Raw genomic sequence first — 16,709 nt, forward strand, 5'->3', positions numbered from 1 at the left:
GATAACATTTGAAATGTCCAGCTGATGTTTTATGACAATGTTTATCCTAGCAGACTGATGAACAAAAAAAAATCTTAATATTAAGAGAAAAAAGTCGTAATATTATGAGAATAAGTAATTGTCATTGTTATTTTAGAGGGGAAATAGAGCAGCATCTTGTGAAGTTATATTTTAGTATTAGTCCATGAGCCAGGGGGTATAAAGGTTTCACAGATAAGGAAATACTTCATCTTTTGGCACATCAGCACCACATTATCAAGTATCAGGACCTTGAAAAGATTGTGCAAGAAACTGCGTTTATTTCGACGAAAGAACCACACGGACCTGATGGGGAAAATGCATAGCTCTTTTGTGGAGGAGGAAATTATTTTTACTACTTTTTTCTTGAAATAGTATGACTTTATTCTCATTAAATAACGACTTTTTTCTCGTAATATTATGACTTTATTCTCATTAAATAACGACTTTTTTCTCGTAATATTATGACTTTATTCTCATTAAATTACGACTTTTTTTCGTAATATTATGACTTTATTCTCGTGATATTATGACTTTTCTTTCTTGAAATATTATGACTTTATTTTCATTAAATTACGACTTTTTTTCTTGTAATATTATGACTTTATTCTCATTAAATTACGACTTTTTTTCTGGTAATATTATTACTTTATTCTCATTAAATTACGACTTTTTTTCTCGTAATATTATGACTTTATTCTCATTAAATTACGACTTTTTTTCTCGTTATATTATGACTTTATTCTCATTAAATTACGACTTTTTTTCTCGTTATATTATGACTTTATTCTCATTAAATTACGACTTTTTTCTCGTAATATTATGACTTTATTTTCATTAAATTACGACTTTTTTTCTTGTAATATGACTTTATTCTCATTAAATTACGACTTTTTTCTCGTAATATTATGACTTTATTTTCATTAAATTACGACTTTTTTTCTTGTAATATTATGACTTTATTCTCATTAAATTACGACATTTTTTTCTTGAAATAGTATGACTTTATTCTCATTAAATTACGACTTTTTTCTCGTAATATTATGACTTTATTCTCATTAAATTACGACTTTTTTCTCGTTATATTATGACTTTACTCTCATTAAATTACGACTTTTTTTCTCGTTATATTATGACTTCATTCTCATTAAATTACGACTTTTTTCTCGTAATATAATGACTTTATTCTCGAAGTCTCAGATTTGTTTCCCCTCAATGTGGCCCTAATACTCCGTCGTAGTCGTGTGAGCCGCCTGTTCACAAAATTCCGAGCCACCCTGAATGCAGCATTCCTTTATGACAAGTGAAAGAGAAAGTACACCGAGGGTTGTATTGTAGAGGACATAGAGGTAACAAGTTACTGTTCGTGTGTGTCGATAATAAGCAGAGGGAAGAACTTGTTGTCTGCAGAAATGTCTTAAAAGTGGGAATCTTACAACTGAAGGTAGGATGATGGTCCAATTTCTCTGCGTTTCTGTTCGTTTCCAAAACAGATGCAATTCATTTATTGCCAGTAACTGATTGTCAACTCCTTTGCAGCTGACAGTGCAGCAGTGGACTGATACAACTGTCAAAAAGGAATCAAAATGAAACGATCTAGAAATGGTCAAACCAAAAAGTCGTCCTTCAAAGGTAAGATATAGGCCTACATGCTGTTATGCTGGTTTATCATCCACAGTAATATAAAGTATGAAATCTACCTGCATAATTAACAATCTCCTCCCAGCAGCCAGTAAGTACCATGGCTTGTCAAACCAAGGAGCAACATGCTACCTGAACAGTGTGCTGCAGGTGCTGTTCATGACCGAAGACTTCAGAGAGGCTGTGAAAAGGTTTGTTACAAAGTCCAACTTCAGGCATAATGCAGTTAAAATGTATTGTGGCTGCACTGCACCTTTGAATGTCTCATGTCCACTATGTCATAATTTTGTGTAGGCACACCTGTGAAACCTGTGGCCCTAAGTGTATTGATCGACATCTTGCATCCTTGTTTGATGACTTAAAAGGATGTACGGCATACACCTATAAAATCACCAAGAAGCTGGGCATCGACAATGGTACAGTATGATAGCACACAAAACAACAGATTACATTGAGGTTACATGGAGTACTGTAGTATCTGAAAATAATATCAGGACCTGCATCCTGTGCACTAGAAGTGTTAACATACAGTCGTTGAAGCCCCACAGATAGAGAATATCTCATAATAACCCCTCTAATAATCCAGATTTATTATCCACATAAAGGATAGGTTGAGCAGAAGTATAAAATATGGTAATTTCCCCGCTTAATTTGTTGAAAAAATACACATTGATTTCTGCTCTTCCCCTCCTCAGTGTATGAACAGCGTGATGCTGCTGAGTACTTTGAGAAGATTTTAGGTCTGACCAGTCCTGAGGCATCACAGGTAAAGATTCATCGTCAATATCAAAGAGATTCTGTATGAAAAATACTTGTTTACCAGTCTCTGTTTTTGTGCTTTCAGATATTCCACGGACAGTCGACACACAAGACCAAATGTTCTACATGTCATGAAGAGACCGAAGCCGGCGGGGCATTTTGGTATCTTCCTCTTGCATTGGTTGATTCTAACAGTGAAGACTATAGCGTGGTAAGAAACTGACAACCTGCACAGTTCAAAGCATTTTTATGTTGCCAGGAGATATTTAGTAAACTAAATATGCCATTTGCGTATGAGCATTTTGGTCAGAGATCTCATCAGTTCAATTAACGTGAATATTTGTGATATATAAAAAATCTCTCTAAAAAACATCTGTCAGAGCTAATTTCATTGCTTTTTATCAGGTGGATGGTATTAAGGAGTATTTCAGAACTTCAGATTTCAGCGGAGAAAACCAGATGTACTGTGACAAGTGTGATGCCAAAACTGATGCAACTATTGTGAGTAATGAGAAAAAATTGTTCTGATTTGCTATCTTATGGAGCCGCCACCCTGTGGGCCCAGCACCCGCAGGGATAGGAATTGGTATCGGGTTGCAATGTGAGCCGAGCGGCAAGCAAAGGCTGGGACCTAGGCGTGCTGCTGTGAATCATTTCCAAAATTCACAACATGTTTTTATCTAACAAAATATTCTTCCTCAATCCATAGGCCTATTTGTGGGCGTTTAGCCTTTCAAAAACAAGTTAATGGTGTTATAACAACATATAATACATATTGGGGTCCTGTGTTTTTCATTCAGAAATGTGTAATAAAGCGTCATCCAGAGGTTTTGATGCTGCTGCTGAAGAGGTTTGAGTTTGACTACAGTTACATGAGATATGTCAAAAACAACCGCACTGTGGATGTTCCCTGCACCCTACAGATACCAGAGGTATATATATATATATATATACACAGTATATTTTACTATTTATTCATGACACATTTCTTTTTCATTCATGATAATAATGTCTGTCATCTTTTCTGCTGCTGATCAGAATCAGACGTATGAACTGTACGCGGTTGTGGACCATTTTGGAGATCTTAGAGGTGGACATTACAATGCAACAATCAAACCTCAGGAGGAGGAGAGATGGTATAAGTTCAATGATGACAGTGTCACATTGGTAAGACTGATCACTTTAACTCGTGTTGTTGACAGTTACATATTACAGTGCAAAAAAAAACACAAACAGATTCATCATATTATGTTTGGTTATTCTTTTCAGAAACAGCGTAAATACCAGCCATTCCAGGTGGATACCATTGAGAAGTAAGTTTTAGTTCTTCTTTTCATCCCCACCACACATTTTTATGCCATGTAACCACAATTGCAATTTGTTTCTCTTGTGTATTTCCCAACCCAATCTCCAAAACGCGCCTACTTACCCTACACCACCACTGAAAAAAAACAATAAAAATAAATATAATATACAGATACGTGTATCTCCCAATATCTATGGAATGTATCCACACCGACTTATATATGCTAGAAGTACCCCTTTTTGCATGTGCACACGCATGCATTCCTACATATGCATGCATATGAGCATGCATAACAGAAAGCCCCTAACACAGGCCATACATTTAGCTGTATTTGAAAATGACCTTACTCTCTTTTGCATTTTCTTTTCACTAGATCCGGCAGCGCATATCTTCTTTTTTACCGGAAAAAGACAGGTGAGATGGCAAACATGTTCATTATGTTTCCTGATGTTTAGTGTGGAGGCTTCAAATTGGACACCTGAATTTATTTTATACCTACTTTCCAGTGCATGCTGCAGGTGCTTTTACTCAGGACAAAGAGGTGTCTACTCCTGAAGAAATCCTGCCAGCTACCGATGATGTCCATGAGAGAGAGAGAGAGAGGGTTGAGTGGCTAGCACAAGTGGGTAATAACACTGCTGTTTCCATCCCCAGAAATGAAAAAACAGGAATTACAGACTTGGGATGTGTTGGTGAGCTATCATCTGACTTCAATAAAGAGGATCAGAACAATGGAGTTAATTCCAGTCAGAGCATACCATACAATCAGCAGGGGCGTAATGAGGAAAGGAATCACTTGAGTCATCGTCAAGATGCTCATGCAGAAAAACAGCACAATGACAGTGGAAGACAAAGTCCAGATGTTAGTCATGGTTTAAAACTGGAAGTCAGTAACAGGCCTGCAATACACGGTCATCTGAGCAAACAAGATGAGAGCAGCACTGCACAGAGGAGAGAGATGCATGGAAAGACAGACAAGGATGGAAAGACTGGAGAAGAGACAAAATACCTTGGCAGGAATACAGAGCATCAGGACAATGAAGGATTAGACAATATTAGACAGAACATGCATGATGTGGGTAAACAGGAAGTTGGACAAGGTTATAGCCTTAAACCTGTTAATGTGGACAAACAGGGAGCTGGGGGGAGGATGGAAAGAGATGATAAAGTAGACAAGGAAGGAAAAACTGGAGCTAATGAAAGGGGGATGGCATCTCATGAGTTTCAAGACAAAAGGAGAGTCGGCGATAGCAAACAGAACATGCCAAAAGATGAGGGGTTTGAACAGGAAAGCAGTAGCAGGTATAAAAGACCTGAGCAACCGAGAGAGGATAAGGGAGTCAAGGAACAAAAGAAAGGAGATGATAAAGATGCACAAATGAGAGAAAGAGAGACAAAACGAGGTGTAGAGGATCAGGACAAGAGAAGATCAGACAATATTAGAAAGAACATGCATGATGTGGGTAAACAGGAAGTTGGACAAGGTTATAGCCTTAAACCTGTTAATGTGGACAAACAGGGAGCTGGGGGGAGGATGGAAAGAGATGATAAAGTAGACAAGGAAGGAAAAACTGGAGCTAATGAAAGGGGGATGGCATCTCGTGAGTTTCAAGACAAAAGGAGAGTCGGCGATAGTAAACAGAACATGCCAAAAGATGAGGGGTTTGAACAGGAAAGCAGTAGCAGGTATAAAAGACCTGAGCAACCGAGAGAGGATAAGGGAGTCAAGGAACAAAAGAGAGGAGATGATAAAGATGCACAAATGAGAGAAAGAGAGACAAAACGAGGTGTAAAGGATCAGGACAAGAGAAGATCAGACAATATTAGAAAGAACATGCATGATGTGGGTAAACAGGAAGTTGGACAAGGTTATAGCCTTAAACCTGTTAATGTGGACAAACAGGGAGATGGGGGGAGGATGGAAAGAGATGATAAAGTAGACAAGGAAGGAAAAACTGGAGCTAATGAAAGGGGGATGGCATCTCGTGAGTTTCAAGACAAAAGGAGAGTCGGCGATAGTAAACAGAACATGCCAAAAGATGAGGGGTTTGAACAGGAAAGCAGTAGCAGGTATAAAAGACCTGAGCAACCGAGAGAGGATAAGGGAGTCAAGGAACAAAAGAAAGGAGATGATAAAGATGCACAAATGAGAGAAAGAGAGACAAAACGAGGTGTAGAGGATCAGGACAAGAGAAGATCAGACAATATTAGAAAGAACATGCATGATGTGGGTAAACAGGAAGTTGGACAAGATTATAGCCTTAAACCTGTTAATGTGGACAGACAGGGAGATGGGGGGAGGATGGAAAGAGATGATAAAGTAGACAAGGAAGGAAAAACTGGAGCTAATGAAAGGGGGATGGCATCTCGTGAGTTTCAAGACAAAAGGAGAGTCGGCGATAGTAAACAGAACATGCCAAAAGATGAGGGGTTTGAACAGGAAAGCAGTAGCAGGTATAAAAGACCTGAGCAACCGAGAGAGGATAAGGGAGTCAAGGAACAAAAGAAAGGAGATGATAAAGATGCACAAATGAGAGAAAGAGAGACAAAACGAGGTGTAGAGGATCAGGACAAGAGAAGATCAGACAATATTAGAAAGAACATGCATGATGTGGGTAAACAGGAAGTTGGACAAGGTTATAGCCTTAAACCTGTTAATGTGGACAAACAGGGAGCTGGGGGGAGGATGGAAAGAGATGATAAAGTAGACAAGGAAGGAAAAACTGGAGCTAATGAAAGGGGGATGGCATCTCGTGAGTTTCAAGACAAAAGGAGAGTCGGCGATAGTAAACAGAACATGCCAAAAGATGAGGGGTTTGAACAGGAAAGCAGTAGCAGGTATAAAAGACCTGAGCAACCGAGAGAGGATAAGGGAGTCAAGGAACAAAAGAGAGGAGATGATAAAGATGCACAAATGAGAGAAAGAGAGACAAAACGAGGTGTAGAGGATCAGGACAAGAGAAGATCAGACAATATTAGAAAGAACATGCATGATGTGGGTAAACAGGAAGTTGGACAAGATTATAGCCTTAAACCTGTTAATGTGGACAGACAGGGAGATGGGGGGAGGATGGAAAGAGATGATAAAGTAGACAAGGAAGGAAAAACTGGAGCTAATGAAAGGGGGATGGCATCTCGTGAGTTTCAAGACAAAAGGAGAGTCGGCGATAGTAAACAGAACATGCCAAAAGATGAGGGGTTTGAACAGGAAAGCAGTAGCAGGTATAAAAGACCTGAGCAACCGAGAGAGGATAAGGGAGTCAAGGAACAAAAGAAAGGAGATGATAAAGATGCACAAATGAGAGAAAGAGAGACAAAACGAGGTGTAGAGGATCAGGACAAGAGAAGATCAGACAATATTAGACAGAACATGCATGATGTGGGTAAACAGGGAGTTGGACAAGATTATAGCCTTAAACCTGTTAATGTGGACAAACAGGGAGATGGGGTGAGGATGGAAAGAGATGATAAAGTAGACAAGGAAGGAAAAACTGGAGCTAATGAAAGGGGGATGGCATCTCGTGAGTTTCAAGACAAAAGGAGAGTCGGCGATAGTAAACAGAACATGCCAAAAGATGAGGGGTTTGAACAGGAAAGCAGTAGCAGGTATAAAAGACCTGAGCAACCGAGAGAGGATAAGAGAGTCAAGGAACAAAAGAGAGGAGATGATAAAGATGCACAAATGAGAGAAAGAGAGACAAAACGAGGTGTAGAGGATCAGGACAAGAGAAGATCAGACAATATTAGACAGAACATGCATGATGTGGGTAAACAGGGAGTTGGACAAGATTATAGCCTTAAACCTGTTAATGTGGACAAACAGGGAGCTGGGGGGAGGATGGAAAGAGATGATAAAGTAGACAAGGAAGGAAAAACTGGAGCTAATGAAAGGGGGATGGCATCTCGTGAGTTTCAAGACAAAAGGAGAGTCGGCGATAGTAAACAGAACATGCCAAAAGATGAGGGGTTTGAACAGGAAAGCAGTAGCAGGTATAAAAGACCTGAGCAACCGAGAGAGGATAAGGGAGTCAAGGAACAAAAGAGAGGAGATGATAAAGATGCACAAATGAGAGAAAGAGAGACAAAACGAGGTGTAGAGGATCAGGACAAGAGAAGATCAGATGGTGTTAGACAGAATAGACCACAGCAGGAAATCTGTGATACACATTCAACACATAAAGACAGTGTGGAGAAACAAGCCGAAGAGCAGGGAAATAAAGGAGATGAGCATATTCAAAACAGAACAGACTCTTCTAGAAGAAGAGAGGAAACATCACAACAGGACACTTTGTCAGAGGATTTCACCAATTTAAATCTGAGTGAGTCACCTTCGCAAGAGCCACAGAAACGTGGAACCAAAAGAGTCATTACAAATGCACAAGAGGAGAATGCAACAAACAGTACAATTCATTCAGATACAGAAAAAAAGCGAAAAGTCTCTGACACACAAGAGCAGACTGCTGAAATGAAACACGCATTGAAAAAGAATAGCACAATGCAGAATACCCAATTGAAGCAAAACAGAAAGAAAAAAAAACAATCAGAAAAAAACTACTGGCTGTTTTTATTTTTTTTGTAAAAGAAATGCAGTCCAGACTTCAGAGTCGGATGAAGACGAAATGCATACTTTGTTTGTTTAGTCTATTTAACATCATTCATCTTGGAAATGTAAAATGCATCACTTCCTGTTTGCCACAGAATTGTTTCTGTGTAAAGAGCAGCAAATGTAAGAGGTTTAATGAGAGAGAGGGTTGTTTTAGGTTAAAGTGCTGATTTATATCATCAGTCTGTAATAGAAAATATAGCAATGGAAATTGACTTGATATGAAAAATGTCAAGGCACATTTACGTTTAGTCGTTTTGAAATCATGATATTCACAGACCGAATGATCGAACATGTTTTGTCTTTTTTTTTTGAGACAGTTGAAGAAATGTATCAACCTATTACATTTTATTATGAAAATGTTCTTGTTAAATTGTTCAGACATATATAAACAGATGACACTGAATGTAACATCTAATGTGATTTAAAACAGATTGTGTGAGGAAATAAAAATTCAAAAGGAAGTCTTTGTGTAGATATTTACTTTTATTCTACTGTTAAGTACTAATTACGTTTAAATTAATTAGGCCTTTTGCACACTACACTTGTAAACTATTGCTGCTGTGTTCACTGAGTAATGTCATAGATGCTTTAGATTTTATGTTTATCACTTTGAACCAAACTATTGTAGTAATTAGTGTCATTCGTAGGACTCTGATGCTGATTAAAAAGCACTGTATTTGTGGAAAGTCATAAGTTCTGATGGCAGACCTGTAATAGATGCTGTGTGTGCAGCGTAGAGTAAAATAACAACAGTAAAATGATAAGATCATATCTGATCGAGCAGCAAGCCTCCGCCCTGCTCTGAATGAGGCAGTCATGATGATAAGACTGTGTTATGTGACTGAGCACTGAGTTTCGATTTTCACTTTCAGTCTGTGGCACATTTACAGGAATCCACGTGATATCTGGACAGCAGGTTTGGTTTCCTTTTCAATTGCATCTGATTTAATGATGCTAAAAATATAAACTCAAAGCTATAAACTGATTTCAAAACAAAACTTACAGATTCATGAAATCTAAATCAGGATCTTAATATCAGTCATCAATGATGACTTTTTATTATTTTTCCATTATTAAAGGGAGGCGATCGTAATGTTATTTTGTACATTTTTAGAAGTTCCTATTATTTATTCATTTCTATTATTAGTCGATTATTAGTCACCTCACCTCACTATCAACATTTTCCCCTTGTAGAGGACATAGAGGTAACAAGTTACTGTTCGTGTGTGTCGATAATAAGCAGAGGGAAGAACTTGTTGTCTGCGGAAATGTCTTAAAAGTGGGAATCTTACAACTGAAGGTAGGATGATGGTCATATTTCTCTGCGTTTCTGTTCGTTTCCAAAACAGATGCAATTCATTTATTGCCAGTAACTGATTGTCAACTCCTTTGCAGCTGACAGTGCAGCAGTGGACTGATACAACTGTCAAAAAGGAATCAAAATGAAACGATCTAGAAATGGTCAAACCAAAAAGTCGTCCTCCACAGGGAAGATATAGGCCTACATGCTGTTATGCTGGTTTATCATCCACAGTAATATAAAGTATGAAATCTACCTGCATAATTAACAATCTCCTCCCAGCAGCCAGTAAGTAATATGGCTTGTCAAACCAAGGAGCAACATGCTACCTGAACAGTGTGCTGCAGGTGCTGTTCATGACCGAAGACTTCAGAGAGGCTGTGAAAAGGTTTGTTACAAAGTCCAACTTCAGGCATAATGCAGTCAAAATGTATTGTGGCTGCACTGCACCTTTGAATGTCTCATGTCCACTATGTCTTAATTTTGTGTAGGCACACCTGTGGCACTGAGTGTATTGATCCACATCTTGCATCCTTGTTTGATGAGTTAAAAGGACATAAGGAATACACCTATAAAATCACCAAGAAGCTGGGCATCGACAATGGTACAGTATGATAGCACACAAAACAACAGATTACATTGAGGTTACATGGTGTACTGTAGTATCTGAAAATAATATCAGGACCTGCATCCTGTGCACTAGAAGTGTTAACATACAGTCATTGAAGCCCCACAGATAGAGAATATCTCATAATAACCCCTTTAATAATCCAGATTTATTATCCACATAAAGGATAGGTTGAGCAGAAGTATAAAATATGGTAATTTCCCCGCTTAATTTGTTGAAAAAATACACATTGATTTCTGCTCTTCCCCTCCTCAGTGTGTGAACAGCGTGATGCTGCTGAGTACTTTGAGAAGATTTTAGGTCTGACCAGTCCTGAGGCATCACAGGTAAAGATTCATCGTCAATATCAAAGAGATTCTGTATGAAAAATACTTGTTTACCAGTCTCTGTTTTTGTGCTTTCAGATCTTCCACGGAGAGTCGACACACAAGACCAAATGTTCTGCATGTTGTGAAGAGACCGAAGCCGGCGGGGCATTTTGGTATCTTCCTCTTGCATTGGATGATTCTAACAGTGAAGACTATAGCGTGGTAAGAAACTGATGACCTGCAAATTTCAAAGCATTTTTATGTTGCCAGGAGATATTTAGTAAACTATACTGGAAAAACAAAGTTTGGAAACTTGTGTTTGGTGGATTATTTCTCTGTTGTTACAATGCTAATGGTCATTGTATTTTACATCGTTGGAAAGCCTGTTTATTTACCTTCGCAATGATGTCCCACTTGTAAGGATCATGCATTTGTGGGATGAGCAGCACAGCTGATTATGTGGGTAGCGCCCAAGAAAAATTTGCCAAAATGCTCCGTCAATGGTAAACAGTGTGTTCTCCTGTTGGTGTTGACTCTTGTTTTGAGTTGTTTGGTGGACTGGATGATTGAACTCTCTATCAGTAACAAGGAACAAACAAGACATATTGGCTATTTTACACTTTATTCATTTAATACAATATGTCAGGAGCCTCAGTAGCAGGTGGAAGATCCATACGCAGCCACAACAGCCTGGCACCTCCTCCTCATGCTGGTCACCAACCTGGTCACACATTGCTGTGGGATGGCGTTCCATTCCTCAACCAGGATTCGTTGCAGGTCAGCCAACGAGGTTGTGTTGGTCACTCTAACACGTACAGCACGCCCAAGCTGATCCTACAAGTGTTGAATTGGGTTGAGGTGTGGACTCTTGGCAGGCCGTTCCATTCTCTCTACTCCTACATTGTGGAGGTAGTCTGTGATAACCCTGGCTCTGTGGGGGCGAGCATTGTCATCTTGGAGGATAAAGTTAAGTCCCAGATTGTGGAGGTATGGGATCGCCACTGGCTGCAGAATCTCATCCCGATATCTCCCTGCATTGAGATGGCCTTCAATGATGACAAGCCTTGTTTTGCCAGTGAGGAAGATGCCACCCCACACCATGACACTGCCCCCACCAAAAGCTGTTACTCCATCGGTGCTACAATCAGCATAGCGTTCTCCGCGTCGTCTCCATACTTTGACCCTGGCGTCCAACTTTCGCAGACAGAACCTGGACTCATCACTGAACATGACATTCCCCCACATGTTCAGGTTCCATTGTCTGTGTTGTCGACACCAGCGCAAACGGGCCTGACGGTGAAGGGCAGTCATTGCAGGCTTCCTGGTAGCCTTATGAGAATACACTGTTTACCATTGGCAGAGCATTTTGGCAAATCTTTCTTGGGCGCTACCCACATAATCAGCTGTGCTGCTCATCCCACAAATCATGATCCTTACAAGTTGAACATCATTGCGAAGGTAAATAAACAGGCTTTCCAACGATGTAAAATACAATGACCATTAGCATTGTAACAACAGAGAAATAATCCACCAAACACAAGTTTCTGAACTTTGTTTTTCCAGTTTAAATATGCCATTTGCGTATGAGCATTTTGGTCAGAGATCTCATCAGTTCAATTAATATGAATATTTGTGATATATAAAAAATCTCTCTAAAAAACATCTGTCAGAGCTAATTTCATTGCTTTTTATCAGGTGGATGGTATTAAGGAGTATTTCAGAACTTCAGATTTCAGCGGAGAAAACCAGATGTACTGTGACAAGTGTGATGCCAAAACTGATGCAACTATTGTGAGTAATGAGAAAAAATTGTTCTGATTTGCTATCTTATGGAGCCGCCACCCTGTGGGCCCAGCACCCGCAGGGATAGGCATTGGTATCGGGTTGCAATGTGAGCCGAGCGGCAAGCAAAGGCTGGGACCTAGGCGTGCTGCTGTGAATCATTTCCAAAATTCACAACATGTTTTTATCTAACAAAATATTCTGCCTCAATCCATAGGCCTATTTGTGGGCGTTTAGCCTTTCAAAAACAAGTTAATGGTGTTATAACAACATATAATACATATTGGGGTCCTGTGTTTTTCATTCAGAAATGTGTAATAAAGCATCATCCAGAGGTTTTGATGCTGCTGCTGAAGAGGTTTGAGTTTGACTACAGTTACATGAGATATGTCAAAAACAACCGCACTGTGGATGTTCCCTGCACCCTACAGATACCAGAGGTATATATATATATATATATACACAGTATATTTTACTATTTATTCATGACACATTTCTTTTTCATTCCTGATAATAATGTCTGTCATCTTTTCTGCTGGTGATCAGAATCAGACGTATGAACTGTACGCAGTTGTGGACCATTTTGGAGGTCTTAGAGGTGGACATTACAATGCAACAATCAAACCTCAGGAGGAGGAGAAATGGTATAACTTCAATGATGACAGCGTCACATTGGTAAGACTGATCACTTTAACTCGTGTTGTTGACAGTTACATATTACAGTGCAAAAAAAACACAAACAGATTCATCATATTATGTTTGGTTATTCTTTTCATCAACAGCTTGGATACCAGCCATTCCAGGTGGATAACATTGAGAAGTAAGTTTTAGTTCTTCTTTTCATCCCCACCACACATTTTTATGCCTCCGAGCTGGTGACAGCCGTGGCCGGAGGGATAATGTTTTCGGGTCGTCTGTCCAACTGTCTGAGGTCAAAGGTCACTCTGACCTCACCAAACACATTTTTGGCCATAACTCGAAGTCATATTCTAATTATGAAAAAATGTCGAACAGGATAAAATGATTTTGGACAGAAATGGATGTAAACTGCAACTTGACTTGTTGGCGGAGTTTGCGATTATTTCTCAATTGATTATTTATTTATTATTTTCAGTTTGTTGAATATACCACATAAGCAAGTACTATATTACACCATGCTGTAACCACAATTGATATTTGTTTCTCTTATGTATTTCCCAACCCAATCCCCAAAACACTCCAACTTACCCTACACCACCACTGAAAAAAATCAATAAACACATGTATAATATACAGATACGTGTATCTCCAAATATCCATGGAATGTATCCACACCGACTTATATATGCTAGAAGTACCCCTTTTTGCATGTGCACATGCATGCATTCCTACATATGCATGCATATGAGCATGCATAACAGAAAGCCCCTAACACAGGCCATACATTTAGCTGTATTTGAAAATGACCTTACTCTCTTTTGCATTTTCTTTTCACTAGATCCAGCAGCGCTTATCTTCTTTTTTACCGGAAAAAGACGGGTAAGATGGCAAACATGTTCATTATGCTTCCTGATGTTTAGTGTGAACGCTTCAAATTGGATGCCTGAATTTATTTTATACCTACTTTCCAGTGCATGCTGCAGGTGCTTGTACTCAGGACAGAGAGGTGTCTACTCCTGAAAAAAACCTGCAAGCTACCGATGATGTCCCGGGAGGATCGTTTGAACCGGGGAAAGGAGACGGTGGAATGGGTGACAAAGGGGGCAAAAACCGAAGTAAAGAACAGCTCCTCTCTTTTTAAAATCTACTCTGGATATATCTGTTCCCTTCTGGGACACACTTTAATAACACACCAGAGCTGCACTTCAATGGAAAAAGAATCACCTAACCCTGCGTAGGGAAGAGCCCCCCTCCTCCCTTTTTTATGTTCACCCCTGCACTTAAAAGACTCTGTGATGATATAGCCTACAGTAATTGCCAGTTCAAGCCTTTTTTTGTGTTATCATTGACCCATCTTTTAAGCCCATTTCCAAAAAAATGTATGGATTTAGTTTAGGTTATTTGTGAAGGGACAGTGCAAATTAATACATACACATGGTATACAAAATGTCAGAATTAGCCAAAAGTCTGTTTTTCATATGTTGTCCCTGGCCAAGGTGTTACAGAATACATCAGAACAAAAACAATAAAACAGGACATGCAGTTTATACGTTGTAAAAGGACTCACACACGTAGTAGTAGAAACATTTATACATCTAAAACCACATCGCAAACAACCAGGACATATAGATAGAAGCCGCAAAAAGGGAGTTTAGTGCTGGATAATTTAATTTAAATTGTATTGTTATGTGCTGTATGCGTCTGCTCTTTGGAGTGTGTATGAACAGAGACAGAAGATGGGTGTGCCTTGAACCTTGATCCTTGAGCCAGTTTATTATTATGATAACACCATTTATAGCAACCCTAGGGAAGATCAGATTACAAACTTTAAAAGTGTGTTAACAAGCATTTTGTATGAGCTCATGGAATATCAGACTCGGAAAACCATCATGTTGTCAAGAAATATTAAACAAATATGTAATTTGTGTGACTGTGTTGATTATTAAACCACCTTTCCAGACTGTTATTGTTGTTTGGTGTTATTTATGTATATAGGGGGGTGCTACAGCTCCTCTACAGGAAATACACCTGTTTGGGTTGGACATCATTATGTAAAGGGACCTTTATTAAATGATGCAGTTAATAAACTATGAACAGAGATTCATTCTAAGGCAGTATTTCAAACAAGGTTTAGGAAGAACATTTCAAAATTTTACATAAAATATACCCTGCTAATTATCTTATTGCTATGTTTACTCACGTTGATAATTATTGTACCTTCTGTAAACATGACATAAAAACTATTTCTCACTTATTTTCCAAAAGATTGGACAGATTTTGAGTGTGTCGAGTGTCACTTTTTTGAAGCCACTAATTTCATCTTCTCCTTTAACTTTAAGGATATTATCTGTCACCATGATAATCCAGATGATGGCGCTCTTGAACATGGGATTCATTTCATTATTCTGTTTGCCAATTTCTTCAATTCACAAAACAAAAAAAGTATTATTGGACTATTGGAAAATTATAGAATCTTTTTCCCTGTGACCTCTAATTGAATTTGTTTATATCTATGTATATGTACTCCTGTTTATTTTTTTTATTTTGTTCATTTTAAGAAGAAGAAGCAGGAGGACGATGAAGAGGAGAAGAAAAAGAAGGAGAAGGTGAAGAAGAAGAAGAAGAAGAAGATTATTTATATATCTTTGTATTAATTACCTCATTTATTTACTCTTCTGTTTAATTTTCCCTTTTATTTATTTATTTATTTATGTATTCATTTTTATTACTTTTCAATTATATTTATTTATTTTGCATGTGTTATTTATTAATTTATTTATTTTTGCATTCATTTTTTAGTCATAGGAAAAATGGAGAAAAAGCGTTGGAAACCCAGAGAGGAGTAATACATTTCTTAATAAACACAGGATTGTTTAGAAGAAGAAGAAGAAGAAGAGGAAGAAGAATGTTGTTCTCTGTTTTGTTGAACTTGCAACGGTTCAACATGCCTTTCTCACTGCAGACATTTTGACTTGTGGTAGTAGGAAAAGCACAGGTGTTACTAATAACACTAACGACGGCTCTGTTCCATTCAAGTGTCCCAGTGAGAGTGACAGGGAGCCAGCATGCACAATACAGGAACCTGAAATCAAAGCAGCTAAATGGAATTCAGCCATCATTAATTTCACTATTTACACCTGTTATTTTCCTACTGTGACATGTCAAAATGTCCTCTGCGGAAAAAGGCCTGTTGGAACTGGTTCCTGTGTCCTCTAGCACTTCTTGCACCATGAAGCTCCCAAATGCACTCAGGACTCCTCTCTTTGTGTTCATCCTCGCAGCTCGGCAGACTGTGGCATGCAGACTTCAGCTCAACTGGGATATGATGCCAGTAGCAATCCGAAGGGCAGTTGGAAATTATCAAGACCATCAGCAGGACATAGGAGAGAGATGGTGAGGGCAGTGGGGGATCAGATGTTTACCTTAATGTTGGCCTTAACTGTGTTTTCTCCAGCCATTGCAGTGGTTGAGGAGGAATGGCCTTTTCTCTTCTTCTCACTAAGGTATTTTTTCCCTTTTTAATCTTTTGACAGATGTCTCCTCCTGAAGTAACGAGAGGCCCTGGACAACAAATGCAGCACAATCCTGAAGTTCTGCTAAGAAGTCATTCAGGGGTGAAAGATGTTCTGGCTGATGTAAGTTTGTTTTCACTCTCACAGAAACATGGTTGAATTAGGGTTGATTCCATCAAATATAGCAGTAGTATATCCAGCGTACTTTGA

The 16,709-nt window shown here is 38.7% G+C and overlaps 1 protein-coding gene and 1 long non-coding RNA gene across 2 annotated transcripts in view; both read left to right on the forward strand.

Annotated features, from left to right (window-relative positions):
- Window positions 1-14,953, forward strand: part of LOC119482029 (ubiquitin carboxyl-terminal hydrolase 47-like) — a 26,355-nt gene extending 11,402 nt beyond the window's left edge. Inside the window, exons 3-12 of the mRNA XM_037759394.1 lie at window positions 1,745-1,850; window positions 1,954-2,075; window positions 2,355-2,425; window positions 10,663-10,788; window positions 12,262-12,357; window positions 12,657-12,788; window positions 12,895-13,023; window positions 13,131-13,168; window positions 13,826-13,866; window positions 13,959-14,953. Coding sequence (XP_037615322.1) covers window positions 1,745-1,850; window positions 1,954-2,075; window positions 2,355-2,425; window positions 10,663-10,788; window positions 12,262-12,357; window positions 12,657-12,788; window positions 12,895-13,023; window positions 13,131-13,168; window positions 13,826-13,866; window positions 13,959-14,128 — 1,031 coding nt within the window. The 3' untranslated portion in view covers window positions 14,129-14,953. The remainder of the gene's footprint in view (window positions 1-1,744; window positions 1,851-1,953; window positions 2,076-2,354; window positions 2,426-10,662; window positions 10,789-12,261; window positions 12,358-12,656; window positions 12,789-12,894; window positions 13,024-13,130; window positions 13,169-13,825; window positions 13,867-13,958) is intronic.
- A 1,180-nt stretch (window positions 14,954-16,133) lies between these two features.
- LOC119482040 lies at window positions 16,134-16,694 on the forward strand. The gene is made up of 2 exons (XR_005205354.1): window positions 16,134-16,380; window positions 16,521-16,694. It is a non-coding gene; the product is annotated as an uncharacterized LOC119482040 (long non-coding RNA).
- The last annotated feature ends 15 nt before the right edge of the window (window positions 16,695-16,709 follow it).

The sequence above is a fragment of the Sebastes umbrosus genome, chromosome 22 (assembly GCF_015220745.1).
Source record: "Sebastes umbrosus isolate fSebUmb1 chromosome 22, fSebUmb1.pri, whole genome shotgun sequence".
Lineage (NCBI taxonomy): Eukaryota > Metazoa > Chordata > Actinopteri > Perciformes > Sebastidae > Sebastes > Sebastes umbrosus.